At 31.3% G+C, this 23,964-nt stretch overlaps 2 protein-coding genes and 1 long non-coding RNA gene across 5 annotated transcripts; 2 read left to right on the top strand and 1 right to left on the bottom strand.

Moving 5' to 3' along the window:
• Positions 1–56: 56 nt before the first annotated feature.
• LOC140173093 (uncharacterized) lies at positions 57–4,139 on the bottom strand. The gene is made up of 4 exons (XR_011872916.1): positions 3,671–4,139; positions 2,955–3,014; positions 2,103–2,652; positions 57–1,380 (listed from the first exon to the last, which is right to left on the bottom strand). It is a non-coding gene; the product is annotated as an uncharacterized lncRNA (long non-coding RNA).
• A 693-nt stretch (positions 4,140–4,832) lies between these two features.
• On the top strand, positions 4,833–9,104 carry LOC112751948 (polypyrimidine tract-binding protein homolog 3). Of its 3 annotated transcripts, none has more exons than XM_025801285.3 (15): positions 4,833–4,996; positions 5,411–5,477; positions 5,799–5,870; positions 5,967–6,043; positions 6,218–6,296; positions 6,618–6,741; positions 7,017–7,081; positions 7,177–7,226; positions 7,321–7,362; positions 7,471–7,522; positions 7,634–7,691; positions 7,808–7,824; positions 8,113–8,220; positions 8,322–8,465; positions 8,542–9,104. In XM_025801285.3, exons 2-15 carry the CDS (start codon positions 5,421–5,423, stop codon positions 8,929–8,931), a joined length of 1,335 nt encoding a protein of 444 aa, XP_025657070.1. In that variant the 5' UTR covers positions 4,833–4,996; positions 5,411–5,420; the 3' UTR covers positions 8,932–9,104. The 3 variants fall into 3 exon arrangements, with proteins under 3 accessions (XP_025657070.1, XP_025657071.1, XP_072074299.1); XM_025801286.3 differs by having other exon boundaries at positions 4,840–4,996; positions 7,634–7,682; XM_072218198.1 differs by having other exon boundaries at positions 4,942–5,124.
• A 1,880-nt stretch (positions 9,105–10,984) lies between these two features.
• Positions 10,985–13,895, top strand: LOC112751947 (5-formyltetrahydrofolate cyclo-ligase-like protein COG0212). The gene is made up of 6 exons (XM_025801284.2): positions 10,985–11,443; positions 11,696–11,786; positions 12,011–12,237; positions 12,396–12,471; positions 12,997–13,122; positions 13,334–13,895. Exons 1-6 carry the CDS (start codon positions 11,057–11,059, stop codon positions 13,486–13,488), a joined length of 1,062 nt encoding a protein of 353 aa, XP_025657069.1. The 5' UTR covers positions 10,985–11,056; the 3' UTR covers positions 13,489–13,895.
• The last annotated feature ends 10,069 nt before the right edge of the window (positions 13,896–23,964 follow it).

Genomic DNA, 23,964 nt, shown 5'->3' with positions numbered 1-23,964 from the left:
ATAACGTTTTTACTCTTTTATAAAGCATGTAATAGTTGAACAACCAAATTGATTAGTGTTTTTTCAGTTTCAAAATTATACAAAGGATAATATGGCCTTGATTAGGTTTTTCAGTCAGTCAGATTTGGCTATTTTTTATGTTTTCTTTTTTTTTTAAATTGAATTTTATTTTAATTACGTAATTTTTTATTATAACAGATTAGTGCCACGAATCTTTCCGAAACTATATACAATATGCTCGAGAATCTTTTCTACGGATTCGTATTGTATATGAGGTGGCACTTTACATAAACCTCAAGAGAAAAATATTTTAGTTAAAATATATGGATAAAACATTTCTTTTCCTCTGTTTATTTTTTTCTCATTTTAAATTTCATACTTTACTTTAATATAGTTTATTTTTCCAGCTCATTTAAGTTTAGTCAAATTACATTCCTAAATTTGTTATTATTTCCTTTTAGTTAAATTCAAAACATTTTAATTTGCAAGTCGTTTTCAATATTTAATTTACTCGTTTACATGCAATTAAAAAACAATAAAAAAAATTGTGATAAAGAATGATAGACTTTAATGCATGGTAAACTAACACCTTTGTTTCAAAAGTTGAAAATCTAATAAAACCGTCCAAAATTTGTATTGTGACCCTTTTAATCTGTCCAAGATTATTCATGTAATTGAAATTCTCTCACTTTGGTTAGTTCGTCCAAAACTAAACGTGAAATTTCTCCATCAATTATAGTTACACAAACAAAATGAGAAGACTCAATCATACAAAAATATTCAACAAAAACTTTTAATAATCAATTAATCAAAATAAAAACATTACTTCCGTTTCACATAAACTGAATAATGGAGATCCTTAAACCAAAAATCATATATTCTTGAGTAAAAGTATATAAATTTCTAAACTTTGTTGAATATAAAAGAGTCATAACATATAATTATATTTAGTTTGAATTCTAATTAATTAATCAACAACTGATTCTAACCTATGAATCCAAAATAAACTAAAAAAAACATCAGCAAAAAAAATTTAAATTGAATCCAATTTCAAACTCAAAATCCAGATTAATTTGAATTTAGAATCACATCAGCATTCAACAAATTAAATAAATAATCAATTCAAAACTTAGAACACAAATTCAGCTCGGAATCTTGAAAATTAATTGGAAACAAAGATGAACCCAAAATTAATTTAAGGATTAACGGAAGAACCAACGACGACGATATAGGAAATAACCTACGGTGATAATACAAGGGGTCAGGGAAGAGAAGAGCTTACCATCGACGACATTGAAGAAGCAAGCAGCGACACGAGGAGGGGAGGAGCCGTGAAGTAGACAAACCGGAGACAAAGGAACGTAAGTGGGGTGATCGACGCTGGTTGCATCAACAACAAACAATTTGAATCATCAATCCCAGTTTGAATCCAATATCCATAAAATTAACTCAGAATCAAGGTTGTGAGAACTAGACCGGTCATTAAACCAGTCAAGTGAATGGTTCAATGGTTCAACTGAAGTCAAACCATAATTAAACCGGTTTAATTAAATATACAATAAAATTATAAAGAAAAATACATAATTTCTAAACTCATAAAATTTAAAATTTGACAATTTTACCCAACAAATGATCCATAATTTATCATTAAGAGCTCGTGAACTTTCAAACATCAAAGTTTATAACCAAAAAAAATCAAAACATTCATAAATGACAAACACAATTTTCCACCATAAAAAAATAACATTGAACAAACAAGTCTATTACTATTTTTGGAAATTATATCAAAATTCTATTCAGCATTTGGTGAAAAACTTGCTTTCAACTAATATTGAACATACAAGTTTTCAACTAAAATTGAACAAACAAAATTCTATTCAGCATTCAACATTACAGCAATTCTGCAGCAGAATTAACAGAATAAAAAATATTAATTGAAAATATTAATTGAAAACTGAAGAACTCTGCAACAACTCCAGCAAGCCAGTAATTCATATAATTAACAGAATATACATTAATTGAAAAAGTGAAGAACTCTGCCGCAACTCCAGCAATTCATATCATTAACAGATTAAAAAAAATTAAAACACTAAGAAACTCACTGAGGAAGAGAGATCAAAGACGGCCTAGAGTGGCACAGAGATGCTCGGCAAGACAGAGGCGACCAACTACAGAAGCTACGACCCGACCTTCAAACGGACCACCCAATGATAACAACGGCGACAGAAGCTTCAAACGGACCACCCGACGACGACGACGTGACAGAAGCTTTGAGTGGCGATGGTGGCAACGGCTGGTGGCCACTGCCGGTGCTGATAGTGGTAAGGACGGTGGAGTGGAGGCGTTCTTTTTGGCTTCAGCCTTCACCTCGTTGAGGAAATTAGGGTTGGAAGGAGAGGAAGGCATTAGGCTCGAAGGGATTGTGTGGGTTAATGGGTTTAGGGTGTTGAGAAACTTGGGCACACTTTGAATTAGGGGTATTAGGGGTGATGTTTGGTTCGGTTCGGTTTTTTAGAGAAAAGTCATCCAATCCAATAGTTTAATTAAACTACGGTTCGGTTTGGTTATTAAGACCATCCGAACCAAACCAAACTTTGGTTTGGTTCGGTTTGTTTCGTTTTTTTCAATCAACTCAAAGAAAAGCCTGCCATACTATTTCACAAAATTATAACATTAAAATCATATAACACAAATATGCAATAACTAACAAAAATCTTGATTCAATGAAATTGAACGACAAAAGAAATCAAAATAAATGAAACTCAGAATCACAATTTCACAAACATGTCAAGGAATTCCTAAATGTAGTAAAACAAATGAACTAACTCTATTAAATGACACAAAATAACACAAGACTCACAAAAAAATGCAGGCAATACATAAATACATTGTGCCCACCTAGTTCTCTTAAAACTAAAAGCCGCAACTGAGACATGTGTAGAAAGACCAATTACCTTAGACAATTGCACCTTCTGTTCATCAATTATATTGATTCCAAGTTCTCTTCTTATATCCTGCCAAAGACCAACACCAGATAATGAACAACAGATACTAGGAATCAACAACAATGAACAATGAACAACAATGAACAAATAATTAAAAAAACAGAAGAAGAAACACAACAAAATAAAATTACTAGCATTCAGCAACAATGAACAATGAACAACAATCAGCAACAATGAATAAATAATGGACAACAATGAACAACAGCAACAATGAACAAATAGATTGAGCAGAAATTGAATACAAATAAATCACAAAATCAACTGAAAACAACCAAAATAACAGAATCAGAGTTATTAATAAATTAAATCACAAAATCAACTCAAAACAAACAACCCAAATTAACAAAATCAGTAAACAAGCACAGTAACTCATCAGTATTATTAACAAAATTTCAAAACAAACAAAATAAGTGCAGAAAACCAAAAACCAATTCATAGTCAGAGAATCAGAGAATTTGAACTAAGCAAAACAAGCAAGTTTGAACCCAGCATCTCGGAAGCATAGAATCAGAGTTATTAACAAGAAACTAACAAAACCCTAAACAAATCCAGCAACTCAGAATCACAGAAATTATAATTAACAAAATCAAACCCTAACTATTTCATAATTATAAACCCAATATGTCTAATTAGCTTCAGATACATAGAAGGAGAGAAAATCAAACCTGAATTCAAGTGGATGGGAAGGAGGAAGAGCACTGGAAGGGGGCCAACCGGTGGCTGCTGTGTTGTGGGTGGCCAGGCCAGAAACGCAGCAGTACTGCTATGGGTGGCCACAAACGGTGCTACGGGTGGCCAGATCGGTCCTGTTGGTACTGCTGGGGTGCCGCTGGATGGTGCTGGCCTGCTGGGTGGTGTAGTGTCTACGACCCTCGCGGTGGTGCTGGCTGGGGCTGGGTGGTGCTGTCCGGGAGGAGGGGCTGGGAAGAAAGGTCCGGTGGCGCTGGGAGGAAGGCTTCGACGGCGCTACGAGGTGGTGGGAGGAAGGGGTTCGCCGGCTGGGGAGGTGCTGCAAGAAGATGGGTTCGCCGCCGGCCCTAGGTTTCTTCGAGTGAGACTGAGAGCGAGTGTAGAGAGCGAAACTGAGAGTGAGAGTAGAGAGCGGGGTTTTTTGGGGGGGGGGGGGGGTGGTGTTGGGGGTTTGGGTTTTTAGGGTTTTGTATAATATCGGTCACGTTATTGGGCCCTTTTTTTTGGGGGGGGGGTAATATGGCCCAAAGACTACTTATATGGACTGAACGCCGGGTCCATATGATATAAATTAATATATCAATTAATATTAATTTCATAATTTTTAATATGTCATTAAATAATTAGATGTCAATGTAATTTTTTTTCCTATTATCAGTGTATAAAAAATAAATCACATATATAACAGAAGTAGATGATATGATATGTATTTAATTATTTATATGAGTTTATCTCTTTTGCTAATTTCTAAAAAAGATAAATCAAATAAGTTACATATAAAAATGCTGTGTGTTTTATACTAAATGTATAACTTAAAAGACTAAACTATAATAAATAAGTAAAAACTATAAAAATATATTGTGTTTTGGATGTATAACTTAAAAAAGATTATATATACAGAAAAACCATATACACATATATTTTTCTGAAAAATATTGCATATGGAATGACTTTTACAGTTTTACTCTAATTAAAAAATAAGTAAAAACTATAAAAATATATTGTGTTTTAGATGTATAACTTAAAACTTAAAAAGATTATATATACAGAAAAATCATATACACATATATTTTTCTGAAAAATATTAATTTTTACAGTTTTACTCCAATTAAAATATAACTTAAAAATATTAAAATATTTTCTTAGCTGAAATAATTTATTTTTTTGTCCAGAAAAAAAAAAACTCATTGTTGAGCCAGTTGCGTAGCTGAACGTCTATGTTCGTAAGCAATAGGGCATGAAATTCACAGCTTAGTGCGTCGCTCTCTCTCTCTCTCTCTCCTCTCAGTCACTCTCTTCAGGCAAGTTCTCTCTCTCTCTGAACGATTTGTACTCTGAGCTGACATGCTACGATTTCGATGAACTTTTTGTGATCTTTGTTGGAAATTGGAGAAGCCCTTTTGCTTCCTAGATTCAGGACTTGAATTGGGTATCTGGTCTTCTGTTTAATTCGCTTGAGCAACAGAAAGTTTGGTTTTTTTTTTTTTTTTTAAAGCGATCTACACAATTTGGAATTCGAATCTGGAATATTGTCAATTGAGTTTTGCAAAGAAATTGTAATGGGTGAATATTTTGTACCTTTGTTGAGTTCGAGAGTTAGCATTTTAATTCAATGCATGCCCAAATTTTACTAAAGAACTTTTTGGGGTTTGTTGCTATTCTTAAATTGGGAAGAATGTTAACAAAAAATATTCCCTTTTTCATTGTTTTTATAGGTAATTTGCAATGGCTGAACCTTCCAAGGTCATTCACGTTCGAAATGTGGGGCATGAGATATCTGAAGTATATTCTCTCTCTCTCTCTCTCTCTCTCTATCTCTTACTACTTTGTTTGGTGTATATTATTCCATTGTTTTGTAACATGATCATCATATCTATATTGTGATATTCACTTTTTTTCTGAAAGGAAGTAACTTTTCTTAAGACCATCTTGTAATCAGTTGATCAGTTCTACATTCCATTTTCTGTTATTTATAGTGACAGTTTTTTCTTTAGCTCTAATGTGGAACTGTGGATTCTAATTATAGTCACTTCATTCTAAGCTGTGTTTTGAATTTCTCTCAAATGATTTATGTATATTGTATTGTTACAATGTTGATTGCAGAATGATTTACTTCAGCTATTTCAGCCTTTTGGAGTCATCACAAAGCTTGTTATGTTGCGTGCTAAAAATCAGGTTTCTTTATGCCTTCAAATTAGACCATGTGTTTTTCCCTTGCTTTTTGAAATTTCAGCTGAATTAGTTATGTTGCACTATCTATCATCCTTGTAGGCTCTTCTCCAAATGCAAGATGTTCCGTCCGCAATTAGTGCTTTACAATTTTATGCAAATGTTCAGCCTAGCATTAGGTATAAATATATTATGTCACATCTCTTTTAAATCCTTTATGGTATTTCATTGAATGCTATTTTGATAGCTTGACCTTGGACATCATGTTTAGAGATTCGGAAGGGTGCTCCTTGTTCGCATTGAGTTCTAGAATATTGCCGTAATAATCTAATTGTCTTTTTGTTTCATTCCAGGGGGAGAAATGTTTATGTCCAGTTTTCCTCACATCAAGAACTAACTACAATGGATCAAAATCAAGGACGTGAAGATGAGGTTGGCATTTTATAATATTTTCTTAAACATGATAAAATATGCCCGGGCTTGTTGATTATGTAAAATATGAAACATCAGTAAGCTTCTTTTTTATTTTGGCAGTCACATTTCTTAGTTTTTAATGCGAGACTTTCCTCTATACTATTTATATAGTTCCATTGAAGTGGGTTGTGTTAAGTTAGTATCTTCTGTAGTTTCTCGTTCTTTTTTTTTTTGGTTGGCTTCTTCCGTATTCAATGTACTTCTCTATTTATTCTCCTTTCTCTCTATCTCTCTTTCTTTCTCTATGCTCTCTGCTGTTGGGAACTGCTGGATGCACAGCCAAATCGAATTCTCTTAGTTACAATTCACCACATGCTGTATCCTATAACTGTGGATGTGCTACATCAAGTGTTTTCCCCCCATGGATATGTTGAAAAGATTGTAACGTTTCAGAAGTCAGCTGGTTAGATTCTCTTGGATTCTCGCTCTCTTTCTTTCTTTTACCTATTCGCTTTTCCACTCTTTTCTTTTGCCTTGGGCTTTAACTCGGTGGATGAGGGAATGGTATTTTGGAATAGATAAATACTTTGGTTGTTCTTTTTTGTAGGTCATTGGAAAATGATGGAAGATTGTTCATTAATATTAGCAAATTTTTTATGCTTCTGCAAATTTATTTTATTTTTAGCTTTTTTGTGTATTCTACTGTAAATTTCATCATGTATTTGCAAAACTGTGTAGGCTTTCAGGCTCTCATCCAGTATCAATCACGTCAAAGTGCTGTTACCGCTAGAAGTACACTTCAGGTTGTTTACAATTTACTAGGAGCTAGGCACTAATTGGCTTGTTAATTCTGATATTGGCTTGCTAATATTATGGTTATATTTCTGAAAAATTCTAGGGACGCAACATATATGATGGTTGCTGTCAACTGGACATTCAGTTCTCGAAGTAGGTTAAATTTATCTCAAGCAATTTCATCATTAATTGGTTTCTGGTTCTAAAACTTACTACTTTTGGATGTTAAATTCATTGTTAATTGCAGCCTTGATGAATTACAAGTGAACTACAACAATGATCGATCAAGGTGATTTTGTTGGTTCTTTCTTTTTTAACATTTAATTTTTCCTACTTCAATATCTTTTATTTACATTTCGTATTCATTGTTTCTGTGTTTTTTAATAATGTTCCGCAGGGACTTCACAAACCCAAATCTTCCAACGGAGCAGAAAGGCCGATCTTCACAAGTATGCTCCGCGTGACTCTTTTCTTTATCTATTTATCAACCAAAATTTCTTGTTGATCTTTTGGAGAGCCCATTCTAAGATATTTTTCTTCCTTCATCTTCTACGAAATAGCCTGGCTATGGTGATGCAGGAAGCATGTATGGTGTTCAAGGTTCTGGAGGTAGAGGAGGTGCTAAACCTTTTAAGTTGCTTTGGTTGGTTTGTCGTGTTTGTATTATGTGCTAGTTTTTATTAAATATTATGCGCTAAAATTTTTCTTTTTTTTTTTTTTCTCTTTTTTCACAGCTGGAGGATATTCACAGGTGGGGTACCTTTCAAGCCAAGTCGAAGTCACTATTTGCTAATTTTGATGCACTATTGAATATATGAGGAAGTCATTATCCTTTTGGCATTTCATGCAAAGTAGTATTTGAAATGCCTAATGGTTTATGTCTCCTTTTTTTATTTATTTTTGCATTTGAAGAAACATTGGTGAATGTACTAAACACCAGGCTTGCTGGATTATTCGTAACTGATTTTGGAGATTGAGTTTTCTGATCTTGAAACTATTATTAATTTGAGTTTTTACCAATTTGTTTTGAATTTTATAGATGGCCAATGCTGCAGCAATTGCAGCTGCCTTTGGGGGAGGCTTGCCTCCTGGGATAACCGGAACAAACGACAGGTGTACAATTCTTGTTGCAAATCTCAATCCTGATGTAAGCATGTTGTCCTGGAATTTCTGCGTTCTGCTATAAAGTTCTCTCTCCTCTTTTCCCCCTTTTTTCTTTAAAGTTGGCTCAAACTCTGTTTATTTCAGAGAATAGATGAAGATAAACTGTTCAACTTGTTCTCCATTTATGGGAACATTGTCAGAATCAAACTTCTTAGGAACAAACCAGATCATGCGCTTATCCAAATGGGGGATGGTTTCCAAGCCGAATTGGCAGTACATTTTCTTAAGGTTTGTTACTTAGGTGCTTATATCTTTACTAGAGGTTCTTGTGATTTTTATGGTTAATATTATCTCTCCAATGTAGGGAGCTATGTTGTTCGGGAAGCGATTGGAGGTCAACTTCTCGAAGCATCCGAATATAACCCAAGGTGCCGAAACACACGAGTATGTGAATTCAAATCTCAACCGGTTCAATCGCAATGCTGCTAAAAACTACCGGTATTGCTGCTCGCCAACCAAGATGATCCATTTGTCAACCCTCCCACAAGACATCACTGAAGAGGACATTGTAAGCCTTGTGGAGGAGCACGGAACCATTGTCAACAGCAAGGTCTTTGAGATGAATGGAAAAAAGCAGGCTCTTGTTCAGTTTGAAACTGAGGAGCAGGCTACCGAGGCCCTTGTCTGCAAGCACGCAAGCCCACTTTCTGGCTCGGTGATTCGAATCTCCTTTTCTCAGTTGCAGAACATTTGATCGAGACTATTGCTACCGACTCGAGCGCTACCGTCTTACGGTTCTTAAGCTTATTTGGGACAAGGATTCTGAACTTGGGAAGGATAATATTTATGCAGATGATGCCACTTTCATTGTCTTGTAATGGTCGAATTGCTTATTAATATACAGATAAAACCTGTTCTCACTTCTCATTTCACTTTTAATCATTTCTCTTCTCATCTTCATTTCCTCTAATACTAGATCTTTAGGTTCTGACATAATGGGAGTGGGGATAGATTTGTGATTACATAGAGAGGGGCAAATCTACTACCTTATGTTTATGAAATTATTGTTGTACATGTTCTTAATTTATGTTAAGTAGGCCTCTTCCTTTTGTATTCTCAATCCATGTCAATTTTCCTTCTCCAACAACTGAAAAAGAAAGAAACCTTTTCCTCTCTTCCTCCTTCTCCTCCTACCTTTTCCCTCCACATCTTTCTTCCTTAGATGCACATGGATTGAGATCATGTTCAAATATTATCTTATGTTCTGTGTGATATTCTGATCTTCCTTCACCCTCAGGTCTCAACCTCCATTTAAAGAATGAAGAACATAGCAGCATTTAGGAATGAATCTTTGCTTGGACCCTGTTATCTTTGCTCCTTTTTTCATGCAATTCAATAGTTTTGACTTTTGATGTTGGTTTGTCATCTTCCAAAATGGGTATTATTCAACCATCATTTTTATCTTAAATTATGTGAATAATTGTTAAAACTAGAAGAAAAAGAAAGTGAATTGGGTCATAAGAACTCCAAATATGATGAAATACAATAAAAATGGATGTATTATCATTTCAACATAGGATTATATGAAAACGAGCTTATTACAATGTTTGATATTAAACACTTAAACTTCTCACCACTACCTTACCAAATTTAAAACAAAACATATGCATTATGTCATGAAATAATTAAGAAAAATATTATGTTGGATACAAGATTGATTAATGATTTTTTTTTAATTTCTCAAAGTATTTGTAGCCTAACCTATGAAGCACAGACATTTCGCTGAATTGCCGTATTCGCGTATCAGACACATTTTGGACACGACACTCACCGACACTCGTCCGATACGGGTGTCTGCTGTGTCCAACCGTGTCTTAATAAAAAAGAAAAAATTCATCTCCGGACACGCCTGGACACACCTAAATACCATCACGTGTCAGCATGTCCAGTCTTATTCTTAACATATATTCTTAAAATAAATTTAGATATAGTATATATTATTATTTATTAAAATAAGACATTAAAAATAATTAAAAAATTTTATTTATATTTTAATATCAATAAAATATCAAAATATCATTACGATTTATCTAAAAAATACTTTATATTTTATATATATGTGTGTCCCCGTGTCATGTAAGATTAAAATTTGCATATCGGTGTGTCCCGTATCGTGTCGTGTCCCGTGTCCGTGTCAATGTCCATGGATCATAGAGCCTAACAAACCAAGGACTAATGTTGATGATGTATAGTTGTATACACAAGTAGGATTTGAATCTCTACTTAAACAGCCGAATATGCTAATCATTTAACCAATTCAATTTGGTTACAATGTTGATTAATGAGTACACATTGAGAAAATATAGTGACATAAGTTTTTCTTTTTTTTTTTTATATACTCAGAATTCAAACTTTAAACCACTGAAAAAAAAGAATTAAAACATATTCGCCTAACACAATTCAATAATGAACTAAATAAATGGTTTAATTATTCTGTTGGTTCTTATAATTTCGCAAAATTTTTAATTAGGTCTTTATACTTTTTTAGTCTCTGCACAAATTTTGTTTTTTAATTTACACTTTTTTTTTCTTTTATTTAGGTTCCTATACTAATTTTTTTTAGTTGGGTCTCTATAAAATTAAGCTAATTAGTCAATTACTACTAAGAGGGACTTAATTGAAAAAAAATTAGTACAGGGACCTAATTAAAAAAAATATAGGAATCTAATGGAAAATTTCATGAAACTATAGAGATCAACAGAGTAATTAAACCTAAATAAAGTATATAATAAACCAAAAAAGAAAAAGAAGATAAAAATGAAAATCTAAGAATAGAAAGTTGTAACGTGTAGCTCTGTAAGGTGAAGAAGCTTACGAACATGGATTTACATGCACTCCGTTTATCGCATCCCTTCTTCATTCTCAACAACACCAACACCAACGCTCTCTCTCTCCGCAACTCAATTTTAGGGTTTAATCGTCGCAGTCGCCGGTGGTTGAAGCTGGAAGCCACCAACAGAAACGGCGCCGCTTTGGACGAAGCTGCTTTCGAGGCGGAGAGGTTGGCCCTCGACGCTGAAGCTCGCTCCGCCATGGCTCAACAAGGCCAAGCTTCCATCTCTGACAGCAACGATCCCAAGGCTTGGAAATGGATCATCCGAAAGAGGATTTGGGATTCCATGGAAGCTCACAACTTTGCTCAGAATCCAAGACCTGTTCATCACCGCATTCCCAATTTCGTTGGCGCTTCCTCTGCTGCTGATAAGGTTTAATATTTTCTCTTTTCCGTTTCTACTTTATTGTTGTAAGGTAAATTATGTTAATTTTAGTGTTCTATATTATCCTAATGTGATAATAACAATTGTTTGGCATTTAGTTTATAGTTCCAAAATCATATTTTTTTGAGTAGTTAAGTGAAGTAGTGGTTAATTTCTAAACTTTTCATGAGTGCTTTCCGTTTGAGTGATTGAGAACTGAATGTGTTCTTATGAGTTGAGCTGAATTGTCAATTTTGACAGATGAGGTTGCTAGATGTGTTTCAAGCTGCGCAGTGTGTTAAGGTTAATCCAGATTCTCCTCAGAAACAAGTCAGGTTTCTCACTCTCTCAGGTTAGATACCATAAGAAGAAGTTGCTTCATTGGTGTCTTCTTTACGTTGTTGCTTAATTTCACCAGCTTGAGATGTCTTGGTATATATTATTGGGTGCTGAGAAATGGTGATAAAGCACAATGGATTTTAAAATTATACATGATTGCATAAAATGGCTCAGCTTAGAACTTGTCATGTTGGACATTGAGCAGTTCAAAGTTAAAAATTGGATCTTCACTTGCAGATGGAAAGAAGTTGTTAACTCCTCAGCCACGCTTAAGGACAGGATTTTTCTCTATACTTGAATCCAATATGTTACCTCCGGGTACCATCAAGGAAGCCTGCACTTCTGTTGGGGTTGCCAAGCACGGACGGCCAATTGGGTTAGATGAAAAGATAAAAGTAGATGTTATTGTTATTGGATCCGTTGCTGTTGATCCAAAGACAGGTGCTCGACTGGGGAAAGGAGAGGTTCGGCTCATGTCTTTTAACTTTCTTATTACGGTCATGTTTATTCTTCCATGTATTTGGGTTGCTTATCCATTAAAGGCTAGAGCTATAAAAGTAAATTATATTTCCTTGGCAACATATATGATTGTGAATTCCAATGGGAAAGGTATGAAGTGCAGGGATTTGCAGAACTTGAATATGGTATGCTGCGGTATATGGGAGCTATTGATGATTCAACCCCAGTTGTCACCTCTGGTAATTTTGATTCTTACTACTCAACTTTCCTTTGCCATAATATGATTTTGTGAAACTAAAACAAATTGAGGACAAGAGTAAATTAATGTATATCCTTAGCTCATATTCATGATTCGAGCATGAATATGACAAAAACTTGTTTGTAAAACCTCAAATTTTTGTTTTAACAAAAGGAAACATTTCTCTTCTTTATAAGAGCTAAGTTACATAATTGCATATAATTTGTATTTTTTTAAATAGTTGTCTAACCTCTATGATATCCTATTGTTTTGAGGAAGTTACATTAAGGAAGGTGAAGCACCTTTGATTAGTGAAGTAATTTGATTGCACAAACACTGAACTGCTAAGTAGATTATATTCACCCTATGATGCAATCTTTTCAGTTCTACGATAATGATTTCATAATGTCTAGTGGTATGCATTACCAGTTTATTCTTGATGTCTTAAGACTTATGGATTACAATTTCTCTTTGTTAAAATACAATCTATACTTGGATATAACATCAGTGATAACTACCCTTGCAGTGCATGATTGCCAATTAGTGGATGATATTCCAGTTGAAAAGCTGTTAATCCATGATGTGCCGGTGGATATCATTTGCACACCAACCCAAGTCATCTTCACAAACACATCTATTCCAAAGCCTCAAGGTTGGTTAGAACAGTGCCATCCAGATTTAGTATTGTCATTTTGCTAACCATGCCTTGTTTTTAATCATTGTAATGCCATTGAAAACATGTAATATCTGTACTAGTGTTCAACCTTGAACAACGTAGTTTTTCTTTTTCTCCTCCTATCTATTGGATGCATAACTTAAATTTTTCGTTTTCTCAAAGAGACAGACTAAAATGTTCACTACAGGAATTTATTGGGATAAATTATCTCCTGAGAAGTTGGGACAAATCCGTATACTAAGAGAGCTCAAGAAGAGGATTGAAAGAGAGACTGGACAAAAGCTTCCTACTGGCCCTTCAGAGAAATTGCCCCCTACTGCACGAAGAGGGCAACGGGGTTAACTGGGATTGTGAGTTTTTGATGGATATGTATATAAGAAATTTTTTCAATAAGTTATATATAAATAAAGGGGGGAAAAAAAAGAAAAGAAAAAGAAATGTTCAATATATTATCCTGAAATTGTTGAGGTGAATAGTATTGTTTTCTATCATTGATGATGTTTGGGGAGAAAGAACTACTAGTAAATGTTGCTTATTAACGTGCAAGAGGGATCACAAATATGAAACCTCTTTGTATTTTTATTTCATAGGTGGTAACTCAAAAGTCAAAACACCACTTTCTCCTCTTCTTTCTAGCTTAATATTGAAATTCCCCAACTGTTATATTTAGTTTATGATATGATGACTTGTACGCCTTTCGGTGTTTTGTATGATGATATATATTATTTTGTTTATATTGTTTCCATCCATACTCAGATCTTACTGTTTTATAAAATGCAATATTTGATGCATGTATCTGCGTTTGTAGCATAGGGATGATATGGTACCAGCGAACTGCTCATTTAGAACCTAAGTTTGTGGGAGTTAATATGTTTTTAAAGCAAAGGCAAACTCTGCTGTATTTTATTCAGGGGGAATTAAAGAAATTTTATACTGACTTTTTCTTAGAACAAGACGCTAAATGCAAATTCCTTTTTCTGCTCAAGAGTTAGTTGTCACTTGTCAATGTCATATGACAGTAACATGGTTAATGATGTTCACTATGCTTCTTTGTTGGATATGTAGCTTTCAGACCAATTTTTTTTATACTTAGTCATGTTATCAGTCTAATAACTAATAGCAGTTCTTTTACAAGGATTCTTTTTTTCTTTTTACCTCTTAAAGACTCATCTATTTCTCTTCTTTAATATGTCTTGAACTAATATTTGTGGTTATTAGTTTTTAATGGTAACCTAGACATGATCATGTATCTATTATCTCATCTAATTGGTTACTTCTGTCTTGTTATTTGTCTCTTTGGTTTTTCTTTTCATTGTGCTTTATATGCGTGCTATGAGATATATAACTGAGCCTTTGTTTTCATGAAGTGAGCTTTCTAAATCTATCCTTGAAATAGTGGTTATCATAATAATTTGGTTAGTGTGAATGCTTTAGACTTAAATTAGAGCAGCCAAAAATTCATGATTTATTTCTGTCCCAACTTCAGTTGGGGGACAAGAACAGTTGGTGAAGAATGCGGCTTTGTCAAGAACGCAAATGAGGGCAGTTATGCATTAAATTCTATTCTTCCTTGGTTCCTTTCTCCCCTGTGAAAGGTATGTTATATTCCATTTTCTATTTTGCTTTTTTCAAATGTTGCTTTTCCCTTCATTTTAATTGCTTTTTTTTTGTTGCTAGCTTCTTTTGTTTTTTTTTTTTGGGGGGGGGTTTCCAAATAGACATGTGGTGGGTTCAAACATCGTCAAGATTTGATAATGACAGGAACTTCTTTCAACATGATGGCTTTTTTCTCTACTCGGACGTCCACTCCGAAGTATTGTCTAGTTTATTTTCAAGGAATCTGATTTCTAAATTCTTATTGCTGTAGTCAAATGTAGTGTGCATGTGAGCTTGAGAATCATTTAAACGTTTTCACATTGTGAGTTCAAAAGCTTGAGGGTCCTTCTTCAAGTCCTTTTCAGATATCATCTTTCATGTGTTAGAAGTAACAATAGTCTGATGTGAAACACTCATATTTTTTATGATAAAGTCTCAAGGACCAGCAATTTTAATTTATATTAGCCAACACTTTTAGCCACTAGCTCAATACTCTTAGCCCAGTAGCCCAACACCATACTTTTAAATATTACTAGCTAACTACTGCTGGCCAAAAATAATAAATTGTGCTAACCTTGCAGTATTGCTCTTTTTGAAATTTAAGTAAGAGCTATTTTAGAGAGATTTACTTCTAGCATTGGTAGGTCATCAAAATATATCCTGTTGGGCATATGAGAATCCTCAGCCACCACATAAGTATTTATCATGATACGTACTGCTTCATATAATTCTCTCTTTCTCTTTTCTTTTCCTTTTTTTTTTTTTTGACAAAATAATACAAGATCTATGTCAAATGCAAAATCTATGTCAAATGTTCAACTATATTCCATGAAACTTGCTCGTCTGAAAATTTAACACTATCATCTGATAGGAGTCTCTATGCTTTAGTTTTTTTACTTCTACATTTTATTTTGTTCACTTTTATAAACGTCGTTGTTGCTGATGTTAGATTAGTTATCTTGAGCTGTGCATGGGACCAATAATTGCATGTATATTGGTCAAACGCATGGACAGCCGTCAATAAGAATTATACTATTTAAACTACCCTTGCATTCATAATTACACAGAAGTGTCCAAGTAACATCATCATTATTCAGATGAAATGTCGTCTCACTATTAAACTAAAAATATAGCCCTTATTTACATTTGTGACTGTCTACCAACTTCAATTATAGCTTGATTTTATTTCATCAACAACAACAACAAAGCCTTATCCACTAGGTGCAGTTGGTTACATGGATCAAACGACGCATCAAGTCCTATGATGTCTATAGTAAAACTGTTTACACGTAGATCTCCTTTCATCATTCAAACTCAATGCTGAGTTTACAGGAGGATTAATATATTTTACCCCGAACTAGGTTTGTCCTTCTGAATATGATAAACTATGCTCCTTTGGAAGAATGTGATCCTTCAATTATATAATAACGGGTAAAGTAGTTACTGTGGTACTTGTTTGAAGTGGATTTAAAATAGGGTTAGAATAGTTGACAAAATGTGAAGAAAACACAGAAAAGGACAAGTTGAATGACTTTATAATGTGGACTGAATTTTCATGGATGTTGAAGTGTTCAATTTGAGCTTTTGCATTGTATTGGTTGATCACTTGAAACTTGAAAGCTACTTGATTTTTGTCCTCCTTGTTTTGTTTTCTGGCTCTCTAGTTTTGTGGATACCCCACCACTAGTTTGAAGCATATCTTGAATTGCTGTCACTATGATCTTCCATTTTCTGTTTATGGAGCCAAAACCTTCTTTTTTTCTGTTAAGATTAGTTAAATGCACTTAAAGTTCTAAGAACAACTTAATATGATAGTTTATTTATAAAATGTTATGATTAAATAACTTCGTATGTACAAACTCACAATTTTTGAACAAAATATGAATTGTCTCACGACAGGATCTTGTGATATTTCATACTATTATTGTTATCTTTGTTGTATTTGTTCATGCTTGACCTTATCTTATGCACATTTCTACATATAGGACAGAACAGTTAACTATAGTACATACATTTTTTTCTCCTTTCTAGAAAAAAAAGGGATAGATACTTTGAATGAGAAAAAGAAATGAGACAAACATAGTAAAAAATCCCCAGAAGCACGCTTCTAAATATAACAAAATGAAACCTTCATATAATTATGTATGCTCTAGTCTAATCATAGTGGTAAATTTATTACTTAGTAGACTCTTATTGTGTACGAGGTTGGTTTCCACTCAAATTTTGTACAATATTTGTCACATTCTAGCCCATTTTGTGGACTTTTGAACTATAAGGGGTATGATTTCTTTTTTTTTTCTTTATTATTATTATAGAGAAAAAAAAAGGGTTTTTTTGGGGGGAGGGAGAGAGGGGTTTGGTTACGTTATAAGTATATAATTAGAGTAAATAATTAGAGTAAAGTAACAAATAAATTCTTGAAGAATTATTATATTTGTGATAAATTAGTCTTTAAAAACAAAGTAATAATAGATGTAAATACACTACTTTTAAATTAGTTTCTATAATTAGAGTAAAAAAATTTAATTTAAACTAACTTATTTACATTTAGTCATTTATTATTTTGGTAGATTTTATTGATATTTTTTTTTAAGTATTAATCTGTTTGAAATATAAATCTTTAGGGTTTATTTGTGACTTTATTCTTATAATTAAGTGGCATGATTAAGTTCTTTGGATGCATGTGCAATCTTTTTTTTTTTTTTTTTTTTTGGTTTGAATATGCAATCGATTTTAATATGGTGTTTAGTGGTCTAGGTGGAAGTAGACATGGGCCACATTAGCTTAGCATAACATGAGGGAGAATGATAGTTATTTGGCTATTTAAAATAGAAAAAGTTAGAATTTGAAGATCATGAGTGAAAAAAGAGTGAACTTAATTGAAAGGAGCTCCTTCTAGATGAGGCTACTAGCCATTTAAAAAAGGAAAATGAAAATGAAAATGAAAACACCATTATGCCCACAAAATAAAAAAAAAAAAAAGGACCATTATATCATGAAAAGATTTCAAAGATATGCATAAGATCGATCTTATTTGAATATCAAAATTTAGTAATACACATATATGCTTAGACTTTGAGTAATTCATTATACCTTTGAGTGTGTGTTTAGTGGATATATTCAGTGAAAAAAATTGTGGTTATATGAAGAAAACTTTTAATTATATGATCATTCTAAGAAGAAATCTCATTAATCTTTTGTTATAATTTTAACCATTTATATAAGAACTGTCAGTATAAATTTGTGATCTTTTCACTCTTCTATATATGAATGTAGGAATTAAAATTAAACTTATGAAAATATACACGAACAAAAATATTAGAAAATCTAAATATAAAAAGATTTATTACTATGGCATTATTTGTTCTAATGATTAATGTCGCAGTACATAGTGTAGCACTAATCAAGGTCCCCGGAAAACCGGAAAAAATAACACGTGCCTTCGAATCACAAATCATGTATTATTAATACTCAGTCTTCCACGTGATGCCAAAAAAAGAAAATAAAAGTAATAAGGTTATAATTAAGAAACCTCCAAGATGAAGTCGATCGTTCTTCGAAAATTAGGAAATTTGGGCAGCAAAAATTTGGAGTGTAGTTTCCAAGTTCTAACATCATGTTTTCCCTTTACGCCAAGTACCTTCTTTCATAGGGCCCATGTATTTATATAAGTAAATAATGATAATGATATTGGAAAATTTTAAAGTGTGCTGTTGTACCGGTATTTTAGTAATTTTTAACCGTTGATTTTAATTATAAAAAATATATATAATATATATAATTAATATCAACGGTTAAAAATCACTGATATACCAGTATGACGGTACACTTAAAAATCTTTCAATGATATTTTGGTTAGTTTATTAGTTTGTTTAAACAAGTGTCAGATGTTCGAATTTAGCTTTATGTATACAATAATTTATTAATTAGTGATAAATTTTTAAATAAAGTTCTGATTCGCTATAAATTAGTTCTTAATTTAAGGCTAATCACTATAACTATATTTTATTCTCTAATCTCCACCCAAATATGACTTACGTTAGCATAATTGCATTGGTACCCATTATCACCATTCTTTATTAATGTGTCTCACACTTTTTTTTGGTTCATGCATGTGTTGCAGCCTCACTATCAATTAACATTTGGTTCTCCATTCACATTGCTTTTAACTTTCTTTAAGTGTACTTTCACGCTTGATTAAGTGAACTCTATTATATGCATGTGTTTGTGTTTGTATTTAATTTATCTTATAATTTTCTTTTTTTCATTTTAGTTTAAATTAATGGTATCCGAAACAAACAATTTTAGATTATTCCAATTTAATTTGACCTTAATTAATAAGATCGACTAATTATTAATTGAAAATGTTTAATAATAAAAAAAAATTAGTCAAAATCAATTAAAATTTATCGTATTTAATATTTATTAATTACTGTAAATATATTTATAAATAAATATATAGTAATTGATTTGGTAACCGATTTTTATTTTTTAGTGTGTATAACATTTTTTCTATAAGCTAACATAGTTAAAGGTAGATAGATAAAATAACGGAGGTTAAAAAAATATAAAGAATTATTTCCCGATGAATGAAGGAACTGAATTAAAGAATTTTTCTTACTAACAATATCGTACGTAGGGTCATATATACCATCAAATTGATTAATATCTATCCATATAACCTTACTTTCACCATTGCTATGATTTTGTTCTAGATAAAGATCTTAAAGTGAATGAAGAGAGAACATTTTCTTTGTAGAAAGTGGTACACAACGGCTAGATTGAAGTCAATACTAAGATAGATATGTATGTATCCCTAAAGATTTTATTTCCTCATTATTCTCAAAAAAGGCACACACAAACACAAGCATGCTTCTTCAACGGTGTTATATGCTCTCGCGTGCACATTATTAGTTCACACTCGTGTACCCTATTTTATTACCTTTCATTCCATCATTGGGAAAAAAAAATATTATTATTCTTCTTCAAAGTATCTTATCCTATCATGCATTGCATTTTCTCTTTCATGGAAATTAAATGATAATATTATTAATTTAATTTTGATAGTGATTATCACTTGAGGCTCTTTCTCATCCACCACATGGGAATGGGATGCAACTATATATATATATATAACGGTAGTAATAGAACTAAAATAATTCTATATGATTCTTTTTCTTTTCTATATGAATTATAAACTAAGATATATATATCTTATATTTTGGGGGGTGTAGTAGTTTTGTTTTATCCTAAAAGCCTATATTATAGTTTTGGATATATTTTTTTTTTAATCCCTTAAATTATGTGGAGGGGATTGGAATAAAGTGGATGTACCAAGTGTAGCCATTATCTTTTGTAATATGGCTTTCTTATCAAGTTTACTGAGAGGGAAAGGAATCAAATAAGCTCAAAATAATAAGAATCCAAGAAATTCACCAAACAAAATGAACAGAAAAAAAAATATTTGAATAATAATAAATTAAAAAACATGTGTTGTTTGTTTTTTGCTTCCTACAGTATTCTTCAGTCCAGTAAGTCAATGACTAATTTGTTACAGAACTGAGCTCTATTTAAGGGTTTACCGTTGGCCGATAAATTGCTGTATGTACAAAATGGGATTCGAACCACTGACACTTATTTAAGCAGATTAGTAAACTGACTACTAAACCAACCTGACTTAATTAAAAAACATGTGTTGTTAATTTGATTCTTTTATCTAGTTTTTTATAATTTTTCGCCTGAGACAAAGAGAGAAGAGAAAAAGCTAAGTGATTCCTTCCATATTTGCTTTGTTTTTTTATTCAGAACAATTGCACACTTTTTAGATCAATCCCAACAACAATGACATAACTCACTTGAGGATCAAAATTAGATCCTGCGTTGGGTATGAGCCTATGAGGGACCCATTATCCATATATATAATTCACTTAATTATATTAACAATTGGTCTTTAAATATTAACTAGGCATTTCTCATTATTTTTTAGTTAGTTTTTGAAGTTAATTTAAATCAAATTTTCTTAATTTATATTTGTTTGTTCGACTATCCCCATGTATGTAGTCAAATGAATTTTATATCATCAAATATTTTAAAAATCTTTTATAAATATAAAAAATCAATCAGCAAATTAACTACATATAATATATTTATACATATTATTTTATATTACTTTTAAAAAAAGTAATCAATTATTAGAATAATTAAACTTTAACCATAGTATAATCAAATTTTTTTTTGCAAATACTAAATGTATATATTTCTATACAACAACTTATTAGTTATATGTATAACATAATGACAAATATTTACTTATTTAGTTCTAACATAAAACGAATGTATTCAAAATCTTATATTAATTGAAGGGTGGAAATTCAGGGGCAGTCGACTTCACGTAAAGTTGATAGCTGAAAGCTGTTAGATGAAAATTTAGTCAAATCAATCAAATTATCTAACGGTTTTCAGCTATCAACTTCACGTAAAGTCGACTGTACCTGAATTTCCACCTAATTGAAGATAGCAAGATTAATATTAGTTACACAAAAGACAACAAATAATAAATAATCAAGCCTACTACATCTACGTAATTATTTTTATAATAGACACTATTTTGATATCAATATCTTTTTTAATAATCATCATACTTTTTTGCTTTATTAATTCAAAATTAATTTAAAATATGTAATAATCAATTAATAATAATTATATTTTTATACAGGGATCAGAAATATTTGACATATAAATAATATTATGCATAAATAACTCTACATTTGTTCAGCATTTCTTCCTACATAGAAATTATGATTATTTTCCTATAATTCCATGTCCACCGCCGCAAAAAAAAAAAAAAAAAAGTCTCATCAAGTTTGCTTAGGAAAATAAATGAATCACTCACTTTCATCAGATCACTCTGATCTCTTTCTCACATTTTCTTGGAATTGGGTGATTGGCACGCGGCCACGTTTTTGGTCCGATGCAAGATAATGCAACACAACGCAAAGGCAAGTTCTGGCGGTTTTTAGTTGATTTTTTTTGTTATTAAATATTTTTGTTCATTAAATTTCTCGACTAATGAATTGGATAGGTAATAAAATTAATTGTCTAAAAAAAATTGAATTTTTGTTCATAAAATAACTGATTATTGTAAAAAAAAAAAATTATTCACTAACCAATCAATTACTTAAATAAAAATATCAATTATTTTTCTACAAGTTATAATAGAAAAAGAATTTTCATTCGCTATCGATTACTTGAATAAAAAAATCGATAACTTTTTTTTTTTGTAAATTATAATTTTTTTTACTACAAAAAATGTATACTTAGCAATTAATAATCGATGATCAGGATCTATCGCCGCAACAAATCGTTAATCACAATGAAATATAAACAATTACAATTATAGAATTCGACCATTGAAAAAGATATTGCATGATGATAGATTATGAAATTATTAATCTTAGGATTTTAAACTCAAAAAAAAATTAAAAATAAATATTAATAAAATATTAAATTATTAATAATAAAATTATAAAAATAAGATAAATGATGAATAATAAAATAATTTATAACATATAAAATAAATTTTAAAATTAATTAATATATAAAAAATTAATTTTAAAAATTAAAAAAATATTATTTGATAATTATTAAAAAGTTTTAAAAATATATTTTATTATTAAAAGTATTTAATAGGAGTCTTGCTAGGGAGCCAATGACTTATTTGTATAATGTGTACAATGAGTTATATGAGTACCAAGAATTGAATTCTTGACCTTTCGGATCTAGAGCTCTAATACCACGTCATGATACCACGCATCCCAGAAGCTTACGCTGATCGAAAAAGATAACACTAATGGTTATTTCTCTAATACTCCCTAAACCTCTATTGTCCGCATTGTACAAATATTCCATTAACTCTCCGTACTTTTCCATTTAATAGTCCAAACAATTCGAGATCGTCAAAATCGGAAGCAAGAAAGATCTTAAATTCTTAATCACTATCAATGAGTATGAACCATGAAAAAAAAAAATTTTCTTATGTTCTTTCACTTTTCAACTGTGTATTTTGGGGCCCTTTCAAATCTAGTAGCCACAAATCTAGTAGCCATAATAAGGCATTGAACCTGACCTCAATCTCTCTCTTTCTAGCCACCAAATCTACATCTCTATATCTCTCCATTCTCATTTTCTTTTTTTTGGATTTTTGTTTGCTATATATTGGAATTTTTATTTTATATGTTGTCCTATACTCTAGTACTTATTGTCTATTTACAAGTTGTATAATAAAATAGAATATTTTAAAACAGAGGAAATTAAAGGAAACTTGGAAGAAAGATTTAATGTGTACATGTTTAATCTTTTGTCTTTCATAAGTTTAAAATAGGTTAAGAGAAAAATAAACTAAATAATTTAAATTTTAAATTTTAAAATTTAGAAGTTTAAATTTATGGTATAAAATTTAGAATTTAGAATGATTGACAACGATGGTTGAATAACCAAAAGCAGCGATCGATATGTGTGGTGATTATGGCAAATGATAAAATTATGATGGTATTAAAATTATTATTAAGAAGAAAAAAGTAAAATAGATAAAAAATGATAATTTTAAAATAATTGACTAAAATTAATATGGTGGTGTTAAAATTAGTGTTAAGAGAAAAAAATAGATAAAAAATTAACTTTAAAATAATTGACTAAAATTAATAATATTGACTTAAAATTATTTTATCAAAATATATAAAAAGTCTCTTTCAATAACAAAAATCTATTATGAATTTAATTCTTTTTCTTTGTGACATAAAAAAATAAAATTATTTAACTCAAATGCACGCATAGTTTTTTCCTAAATATTCACGTTACAATTTGGAGCCATAATGTTTATATCAATTTTCAATGTGTAACAATTTATTTATATTCTAATGGCAATTGCTTAGGTCATGCCATACTATACTACTATAAAATATTCTGGTGGGAACGATTAATGTAATATTAAGCCCTAATTAATTAGCAACTGCACGTGTGAGATTTAAAAATTTCCTCCACTAATCAAAGCAGCCGACAAAAAAAAAAAAAAGAAAAACATTATTATTTTTTATATATAATAGAGTTATCCAAAACAAAATAACAATGTATCTTTAAGAGAATGAATGAATTAAAAAAAATAAATGCAAAAACAAACATGTTTCATGATACAAATTAAATATTAAAAAGCAACGATTTATGGAT

Source organism: Arachis hypogaea, chromosome 15 (genome assembly GCF_003086295.3).
Source record: "Arachis hypogaea cultivar Tifrunner chromosome 15, arahy.Tifrunner.gnm2.J5K5, whole genome shotgun sequence".
Taxonomy (NCBI): domain Eukaryota; kingdom Viridiplantae; phylum Streptophyta; class Magnoliopsida; order Fabales; family Fabaceae; genus Arachis; species Arachis hypogaea.
Note: the sequence above shows the minus strand (reverse complement) of the source record. Positions and strands in the feature narration are given on the sequence as shown.